The sequence below is a fragment of the Phacochoerus africanus genome, chromosome 6, assembly GCF_016906955.1.
Source record: "Phacochoerus africanus isolate WHEZ1 chromosome 6, ROS_Pafr_v1, whole genome shotgun sequence".
Classification (NCBI taxonomy): Eukaryota; Metazoa; Chordata; class Mammalia; order Artiodactyla; family Suidae; genus Phacochoerus; species Phacochoerus africanus.
In genome coordinates, this window is record NC_062549.1 from 74,360,536 (window position 1) to 74,370,344 (window position 9,809).

Here is a 9,809-nt window from a genome sequence, read left to right on the forward strand (position 1 = left end):
CCTCAGGGTTCATTCTTGACACTTTCCAGCTTCCACTGAGATGTCTAGTTTTTAAGTCAATTTAAAGATTATTCAGAAATGGCCATATGAAGGTGTGAAAAAAGTTAGGGCAAAATTATATTAATTTATGGTGGAGTCTAAAATTTCTAAGAGGGGGTTATTTTTATCCAGTTCATTATTGAGGACAATTCATCACCAACTTCTTTTTAAAATATCGAAATGAGTTCTATCATTACTTTGAGGATCTATTAATGTGGTTTTGCATAACTTCAGAAAGGTATTTCCGAACTCTTTTCATCCTTATCCAGTTCCATCAACCAGCTTTGTTTTCTTTGTGCAAATATCTATGCCAAGGCTCTATGAGAATATAAAAAGGAAAATTAAAGAACTAAACATACAATCGATAGAAGAACTCCAGAACTGAGTTGCTGTCACAGTGAACCACACCAGTAATTCCTCTTAGGGCATGTGGATGGCATCCACCCCACCCTGCATCCTTTGATCTTTCTTTGGATGATAAGAAAGGTCATCAAATTAGAGCTCAGCACTTAAGCAAAGAAAAAAAAATTCTCATCATGCATTGTTTTCAGTTTCATGAAAGAGGTAGAATAAGCTCAGGCTTTGAGTCGCATGGCAAATGATGATGGGGGAGTTCTTGAGAGGAAGGGTGACTGGTGTGGCTTCACAAGTGAACTCACAGAGCATCTTGCTGAGGGGAAGCAACGCGCGTGTGTCCATCACTTAACCTTGCTCTTGTTTGTTCTCCGCAGAGCTACAGCGAGCCTGTCGACGTGAAGACGTCTCAGCCTCCGCAGCTGATCAATTCCAAGCCACCATCAGTGTTCCCTGGGCCCAGCCAGGCCCACTCAGCTCTGTACCTAAGCTCTCACTATCACCAACAACCAGGAATGAACCCCCACCTAACCGCCATGCACCCCAGTCTCCCCAGGAGCATAGCCCCCAAGGCCAATAACCAAATGCCAGTGACTGTCTCTATAGCAAACATGGCCGTGTCCCCTCCTCCCCCGCTCCAGATCAGCCCGCCTCTGCACCAGCATCTCAGCGTGCAGCAGCACCAGCCACTCAGCATGCAGCAGCCCCTCGGGAGCCAGCTGCCCATGCAGGTCCAGCCCGCCTTACACTCCCCCACCGTGCAGCAGGTACGTGCCGCACTGATGCCCCTTCAGAACTGCTGGGGGGGGTCTGTCCATCCAGCGGGGGTGGGGGGGTTCTGTGTTTGCCATCCTTCCATTTAAGTGGAGAGAGGACTGAAGCTGTTCAACAAATAAATATGTGCTTCCTGGAAGCATCCTTCACAGGTGGTGAGTCGGGCAGCCCCGGCTGATCATAATAGCTTCTGCTTTTCATAACCCCCACTGTCTTTCCCCTGGTACCTATTTTGCTTCAAAAACTTTCACTCTTCTTGGTTTCTGCTTCTGGTTAAAGTGCATTTGTTATTTTGAGTTGCCACAACTACTGAAGATCTCTTTGGGGTTGAGAATTCTACGTTTTTTGAAAAATATTGTTCGGAAATGAGAAAGGCTTGATTTATATGCCTGTTGAGCCTAAGAAATCCTGCAAAATGAAAAAAAAAAAATCAGGCCCACTGCCTCCGATCAGAAATATCAAATTTAGTGCAACCTTTAGAGTCCTAAAAAATGAAAATTTTAACCAATCTTATTTAAAAATGGATATCTGGCTTCTACATAGATTAGGAAACACAGGAAGCTTGGAAGCTTCCCTGTTTGCCCCCCCAACCATGGTGTGTAATCTTAGCTTAACTTTTCTTTGAAATCAAGTTTTCCTTTTGGATTTTGGTGTTATTTTAAAATCTGAGAGTAAGAAGTAAATGCTATAAAGGAGGCTGAACATAAAGCATTTAAAAAATTCTAAAAACTTGTTTTAAAAAATAGATCAAGGTAAGAACTATAAATCGTATCAACCTAATCTATCTCTTTATAATCCAGTTACTCTGCTGTTCCTAGAGCTAAAATTCAGTATGCAAACATAGCCTTCCTATAGGAGTGATATGAAGCCCCCTGAAATTCAAGTGTATAGTTGGCCACGGTGGGCTGGGGGGGAGGCAGAAATAGGAATCAAATATCCGTAGTCCCAAATTCATTGTTATTATTATAATTGTATACAGGATTGCCAAGAGGTGACAGTAACAAATCTTAATACACTACCTTACCTCATCTTTAATTTCAGAACATTTACAGTGCAGGTCCTGATGTTGCCTTCATTGCACAGGTGAGGAGACACAAGCTCGGCAGAGTTAAGTGCCTATAAGGTCCTAGCTGGAATTCCAGCCTAGCTTTTTCAGAAATCAGAGCCTGAAATTTTTTTTTTTTTTTTTTGGCTGCATGCAGAAGTTCAGCAGTGTCAGAGCTGGATCCTTAACTACTAGGCCACCAGGGAACTCCTCAGAACCTGTATTCTTAAACACTTGGCCTGCTGCCCCTCACGCTTAAACATTCTTGTAGATTCCTATCAGTTTCTCCTAAGAATTGGGAGGGTCTTTAAATCCTAGTTGGTCCTGAGATTAAGTGGTTGTGGAGAGCAGAGGACTCATCTCTTTACTGCAATCTTCTTTGGTCCCTAAGCCAAGGATGTTGATAAAGCTCAGACGACTTACTCAGCTGTTCAGCAGGCTAGCTGTCGACTCACTGGGGAGGAAGGTGGAAAGCTTGCCTTGTCTGCAGTGGTGTTTGTGACCAGCAGGTGATATGCATATTATAGGATTCTTAGTGATGTCTTTCATCAGACATCTTTCATCAGGACACTCTTGGGTGTCCTGGCGCTTTAATGATCCAGTAGAGTTTGAGTAAAGAATAAGTAGTTTGAGAGACTCGCCCTTCAGTTGTGTGGGTTGACTCCTGCCCGAGGGCGGCGGCCAGCTCAGGGCCTGGGTTTTGCTCACAGAGCTGTAGTGAGGGGCTCCTTCTTCTTGGAGGCAAGTGTGCAGAAGACCTGTCCCCTCACCTGGTTGAGGGCCCATGCTCTGTGGAGAGGACAACTTTTCCTCGTCCATCTGCTCAGAGTCAGTCCAGTTTCCTGTGTGCTCACACTCAGATGAGCTGGCTCTGACCCTGCATGGTTTTCAGACATTTCACAATGACCTAAGGCCACATGTGGAAACTCAGGAGACTTGTCCTTCCATGGAGAATCTTAACCGAATAGGAAAAAATAGAACAGATTACACTGGACGAGTTATTCATCAATCTTGAAGTCAGCTCTATTAGTGTATCTCAGAAAATGTTCTTATTGAAACTGTAGGCCCTGATTTCAGTTACATTAATAATAGAAGACAAAATGGCATGATCCTGAAGTGGAGAGTAAATACAGCTGCAGAGACTACAGCCACGGAAGTCCTCTTAATGAGGCCTTGACCATGGTCGGTAGTCAGTGAAATAACTGTGGAAGGGACAAATGAACAAATAAGCCAAGAAGAATTAAGTACAGGTTTAAATATGAGAAGAAATTACAGGCTAGTCTGTAGAATCTCAAATTCTTAGAAGTTTGAAAATTTTTCATTTATTTAAAAAAGATTAATTGAAGCCCTAGCATGTGCCAGGCACTGTCCAGGCTCTGGAAATTGACTGAGTTCTGCACCCCTGGAGCTCACATCAGAGTTAGGGGGTAGCAGATGGAAATATATTAAACAGACAAGTTATTAGGATCCTGTGAGGAAAGTGAGTGAAACAGGGGGACACACTGCAGGATGTGTGGGGGAAGAGCAGGTCTTTCACTGAGATGGGTAAAGGAGGCCTCTGTGGAGAGCAGAAGGCTGAAAAGAGGAGGCAGCCTTTAGGAGTCAGAAGGTGAGAAGGGGCAGGGAGTTATACCAGCAGAGAGCAGTAGCCAGGAAAAGGGACCCGGCAGGAGGACCAAACTGGGGAGGAGCGTAGCCTGTCCAGGACATGGAAAGGAGGCCATTGGGGAGCATGGTGAGTTCGGGAGTGATGGGCAGCGAGGTCAGATTTGTGGGTAGGCCCCTGGAGTAGGAACCTCCAGGTGAAGGGGACTGGAAGCCCCAAGGAGTTGATAATCCTAAAATCAGAATCGGAGAGTCTATTCCCCCTCCGTGTCCCTCAGTTTGTTACAGTCACAGCAGTCGGTGGGGCCAGTGTTCATGTCATCGAAGTGGGTCTAGCCCGTGGTTGTAGAGCTGTTGGATAAAATTACACCTGTCTGATCCATCTTCTTTATGCTGAAAATATAGCTTCCTGGGTATGGGGGCCACGTTCCCATTTTCAAACACACACACACACATACACACACACACACACAGAGGAAAAAAGAAAGAGAAAGTTAAGTGGTACTGTATTTTTAAAATAATGTTTCATATTTCAGTATTACTTCAGTATTACTATTTTATTATCCTTTTGAAAATGAATATATCCTGCAAAAAATAATTGTGTAGTCCACCAGGAGAAATTGTTTTATTTTTTTCCAGAATAATATTTGTATACGCTAAACCCATAGGCCTGGGCAGGGGGGGGTTGGTCCAGTTTTCTTCCTTTTTTTCTGTTCACTATTTTTTCGAATGAGGTCAAGAGAAAAAAAATCATTAATATCTGTCAACTTCCTTTATAACATTAAGAAAAAAATCTTTGTATGATATCACACAGACAGATTTTCAATTTCCTTGTGTAATAAACAGCTGCTTTAGGATTTGGGTGTAATTTAAAGGTTTAAAAAAAATCACATTGAGATTGATGAATAAATCAGTTGTGAAGACAAAAACATTGATGCCTGTTGAAAATACCTCTCCAGACAGGCAGGAAATGAAATTAGTTCCCAGTAAAGTGTGAATATGAGGATCACTGTTTGGTTGTGCTGCAGGCTTTTTTAGGACTTGCTGTCGTGGCACAACAAAACTACTAGGGCTACAGAAATCTAATTAAAGAGCAAATGTCCCTTCTGACATCAAATTAATCTTTATCATGTTTCCTATTTTTATTTCAATCTGGCACCAGAAAATGAAATTTAAAATTCCAGGCATGCTACAAAACAGTTGGTGATTTTTCTCTTGAACATTAAAATGCAAAATATTCAGTCTGTTTAATTAGACTGCTATGCAAACTTTTTTCAAAAATTTTTATCATCGCTGTTGTTTTATATTTACATCAATAATAAAAATGTCCTTAGTTCTGGGATTGACGTCAGCATCTCTTAATCTTCGGAAGAACGTTTCATTTCCCTAAATCGAAAGCAAGTAAAATAATGTTCTTCAGGCTTTGCTTGTATTTTTCTTGGTGTGTGGTTGTTTTAATGTTAGTGATCTTAAATTTAGGCCCTGAAGTTAGCTGAATTTTAAATCTTTAAATTTTGTAAATAACACATAATTTTGGTTTTATAAACTGAATTTACCCATTTAATCTTAAATTGATCACTTAAAAGTTAATGTCTCCTGATATTTTCTCCCCTGAGCTTAAGGGATCATGTTCATTGGATAAAAAAAAAAAAGTTATTTCTGTTGTTTGATTACTTGGGGTTAAGTGGAAGCATATTGGTTTGTTTTTATTTATTTTTTGCTCTCTCATATGTTTCCATACCTTCAACCAATGCAAGTTATTTTCAACTACTCTATTTTTGAGACTTCTTTACTTTAGCGTACATTTTGTCAACTGTGCAAAAATCCAATATGGAGAACTTTTACAAGATAAGAAAGCCTCGGCATTTAGACACTTTTACTCCCCGAGCCTTTCCAAGAGTAGTATCAAATAGTTAGTAGTAAATTGTATTTTTTGGAAAACATGATTTATTGAGCAACTATTGCTGAGGTTGTCTAGTAAGCAAGGCAAATGCTCACCATCGAGGGGCAGCCCTGATGATGGGGCTGAAGTAAAAGTCAGCCCAAGGCTCCCCTCCATCACACAGCATCACAGGAGATACTAGGGAAAGAGGTCAAGACACTGCACGGGACATGGGACCCTGATGACATGAGTACAGTTCACTGAAGCAAATGAAACTCCTTGCATGAGAGGTTGAGGGCGGGCAGGAGGAGAGAACATCCGCCTGAAAGGACAGGAGAACCGAACATCTGGTTATATTCCCCTCGCTGGTCCCTCCCTATTCTGGAGAACATTTATGGCTTGAGCTGCAGGTGGTGTCTGCGCAAACAAACTTAACCTCCCACACACCAGTTGTTAGCTCAGGAGACATTCTATTCCTTCTAATCTGTATGAGGTCAGATAACCAAGCTGGCTGAATACTTTTCTTTTTTAAAATTAATTTATTTAATTTTTGTGGCTTCACCCACGGCACATGGCAGTTCCCGGACTAAGGACAGAATCCGAGCCTCAACTGTGACCTACACCACAGCTGTGGCAATGCCAGATCCTTAACCCACTGTGCCACTGCGGAAACTCCTAAATATTCCATTTTTCATTGATTCACTTCCAGACATTCAATGTTTTGTGTTTTATGCACAACTTTGGTGGGCGTTTGTGCGGGCATTGGCTTGAAGTCTTTATCATTTGAATGGAAAATAAGTTAATATCTTAAACCCAGTACTGAGCATTGAGGGCGTTTGATAGTAGATGTCTTTGAGTCTTTACCCAAGGTACCCTTCAGTGAATAAAAGTCTAAGGAAATCTCCTTAGTTAAAAATCAATCTTCTGATCATTCTCCTGAATTTTTTTAAAAAGGTAAAACCTCAGCAATATTATGCCTTCAAAAGAAGCTCCCTCCGGGTAGAGAATGATTCCATTTTTTAAATCCCTTGATTTTTTTTGGTGGTTAAAAACCATGTATGAAATCTGCTACAGAAAGGGACAACCAGGAGATTAATTAAGTTGCTTTTTTGGTCATTTTCAGCAGAGCTTGCTTATGCTGCTCTTGAATTCACCAGATAGGCTAAAAATAAATCTTAGCGTACAATGCTTTTTGTTTACCAGATACAGCTATATATTTCAGAGATTCTATCCTCGAATGTTTAATACCTCTGCAAGGATTAAAAGTCAACACTTCACCATACCAGTATATTAAAGAATCTTCCTGAAGTCTAATTATTATTTGTCAGTTAATAGAGTTTTCAATTAAAAAATATTTACTCTGTCTTAGACTTTTCCTTCTCTGTGTTTTCCAGTGGCAAGTTGTTTTGAATCTCCTTCCCTGTATTAGTCCAACAACTGTTAAAAAGCTTTAGTTGAGATTTTTAGCTGAGAAAAAAGTACAAATAAAAGAAGAAGCAGATGGTCCCTTTGTGACTGAATGAGGAAAAAGGGTTTTGAGAACAATATGTGAATAGGTGTAGTCTAATAAAACACTCAGCCACCTGCTGCCTGAATCCTTCAAAAAAGATTCTGTTGCATATTCTGGGGATTAACTATTAATACATCCTTAGGTTTAATAGAAAACATAAACTTTGAGGGGTTTAGGGCCTTTCCCCTTTGTTTTGGTTGAGTTAGCTTTCCTAAATTTTAAATTGTTTCTCAATTCAATTTATCTGCTCAAGAGTATAATTCAAGGTTTCTAACACATGATTAAATGAAGGAAAGGTAAGAAGAATGGGGTGCAGGCACTTCTTTTACTTCTGTTTTAAGTTTTCTGGGTCCCGGGGAAAGCTTGCCCTTGCAGGGTCACAGGCAGTAGTGTTTGCAAACAATGGATTGATATTTAGGTGCTTTTCTTCTGAAAAAGATACTTTGATTCTTATTTGTGGACTTGCTTTCCCTTTCAGGGATTTAGTCTTCAACCTGACTACCAGACCATAATCAATCCTACATCTACAGCTGCACAAGTGGTCACCCAGGCCATGGAGTATGTGCGTTCTGGGTGCAGAAATCCTCCTGCCCAGCCAGTGGACTGGAGTAACGACTACTGCAGTAGTGGGTAAGCGGCTGGCTGTCGCCACCTGGTGGCAGACACCTCTCATAGCATGCATGTCGCGGTCTGCTCCAGGGTGGACAGAAAGATCCCTCGTTTCTTCCTTCTTTACAAAAGATAATCTGGAATGGGCCCATGTTTGTGAAAGCAGAGATTTTTAAGCAGCCTTCCAGCCATTCCAAGAATAAACGCCCTTACGTCCTGTTCGCTTTTATTGTGAACTTTCTCAGTGCCCAACTCCCTCCCTCTGGCTCAAACAGACAGGTTCATTCCCCCTGGTCACCTGTAGCACAAGCTGTCTGTTAACAAGACACCTTTGTCTGTCTTCTCTTCACACAGGGGCATGCAGAGGGACAAAGCACTGTACCTTACCTGAGAATCTGAACACCTCTTCTTTCCACTGAGGAATTCAGGGAAGTCTTTTCACCGTGGGTTACTTTGTACAGTCAAGGCAGTTCTCCATTTTCTTAGAAAAATACAAGTTGCTAAGCACTTAGGACCATTTGAGCTTGTGGGTCACCCACTCTGGAAGAAATAGTCATGCTTCTTTATTATTTTTTTAATCCTTTATGGACATTGTTTTTCTTCTTCCCTGAAGGCAATCTGGACCATTCAGATTTTATGTTGGTTTTTTGCTGTGAAGTGCTGCGCTATAGTAACTGCCTTAGCAACTGTAGATGTCTCGGATAAAAGTCCTGGATTTTCCATTGGTTTTCATAATGGGTGTTTATATAAAACTACTAAAGACTTTTTAAATGGCTTGATGTAGCAGTCATAGCAAGTTTGTAAATAGCATCTATGTCACACTCTCCTAGAGTATAAAATGTGAATGTTTTTGTAGCTAAATTGTGATTTGAAACTGGCTCATTCCAGTTTATTGATTTCACAATAGGGGTTAAATTGGCAAACATTCATATTTTTACTTCATTTTTAAAACAACTGACTAATAGTTCTATATTTTCAAAATATTTGGAAAAAAAAAAGTATTCCCAAATGATTTTAATTTAAAAACAAATTGGCTTTGTCTCATTGATCAGACAAAAAGAAACTAGTATGAAGGGAAGCGCAAACACGTTTATTTTGTACTGCAGAAAAATTGCTTTTTTGTATCACTTTTTGTGTAATGGTTAGTAATTGTCATTTAAGTCCTTTTATGTATAAAACTGCCAAATGCTTACCTGGTATTTTATTAGATGCAGAAACAGATTGGAAACAGCTAAATTATAACCTTTACATACAGCTCTGTATTATGGTTTCTTCATACTGTGTCTGTATTTAATCTTTTTTTATGGAATCTGTTGCGCCTATTTATGAAATAATAAATATAGGTGTTTGTAAGTAAATTTGTTAGTATTTGAAAGAGATTTCTTTGATGTTTTAATTTTTGCTGGCAAAAAAAAAAAAAATTCACGCTTGGTGTGAATACTTTAATATTTAGTTTTTACAGTGACTAAAGCCAAACCTACTTTTCATTTTAGCAGCAAATTAAAGTCAGCAACCCTTATTTCTACAACTTAACGCAGACGAAAACCTGTGATATTTAAGAACTTTCTTTCTTCGTACAATAGAACAGAGAATTGCCCTAAAAGTTGCACAGGCTCCAAGACTAAACAGATGGGTGCTCCATCGGAAAGAAAAAGACGGCTTCTTGGTTCTCAGCTGGTTTCAGTCGATTCTGTAAAGTCCCCTCCCCCCCCAAAGAAAAATTTAAAGTCAAGTCAATCAAAATTCCTCAGGCTGCAAGCTTTTCACAAAACGCAGAAAACATTTAGGAATTAATTAAACCAAGGGCGGGAGGAAGAGAAGGGGAAGTGAACTGTCAAGGGTGTTTCTGAAATGAAAGGTGAGTAACCAGACAGCAAAGAAGGAGGGGAAGAATCCCCCATTGACAAGCTGTTGATAGAAATCGAGGTTCATGCTGTCCTCTCTGCCTCTACAAACTACTCTCTTTCCAGAATTCCTAGGTCTCCAAGAGA

At 40.4% G+C, this 9,809-nt stretch overlaps 1 protein-coding gene across 4 annotated transcripts in view; it reads left to right on the forward strand.

Annotated features, from left to right (window-relative positions):
- TOX (thymocyte selection associated high mobility group box) overlaps positions 1–9,172 on the forward strand; it is a 302,432-nt gene extending 293,260 nt beyond the window's left edge. For all 4 annotated transcript variants that reach the window (XM_047783873.1, XM_047783876.1, XM_047783874.1 and 1 more), the window contains 3 exons: positions 771–1,160; positions 7,688–7,839; positions 8,173–9,172. In XM_047783873.1, coding sequence (XP_047639829.1) covers positions 771–1,160; positions 7,688–7,839; positions 8,173–8,209 — 579 coding nt within the window. In that variant the 3' untranslated portion in view covers positions 8,210–9,172. The remainder of the gene's footprint in view (positions 1–770; positions 1,161–7,687; positions 7,840–8,172) is intronic.
- The last annotated feature ends 637 nt before the right edge of the window (positions 9,173–9,809 follow it).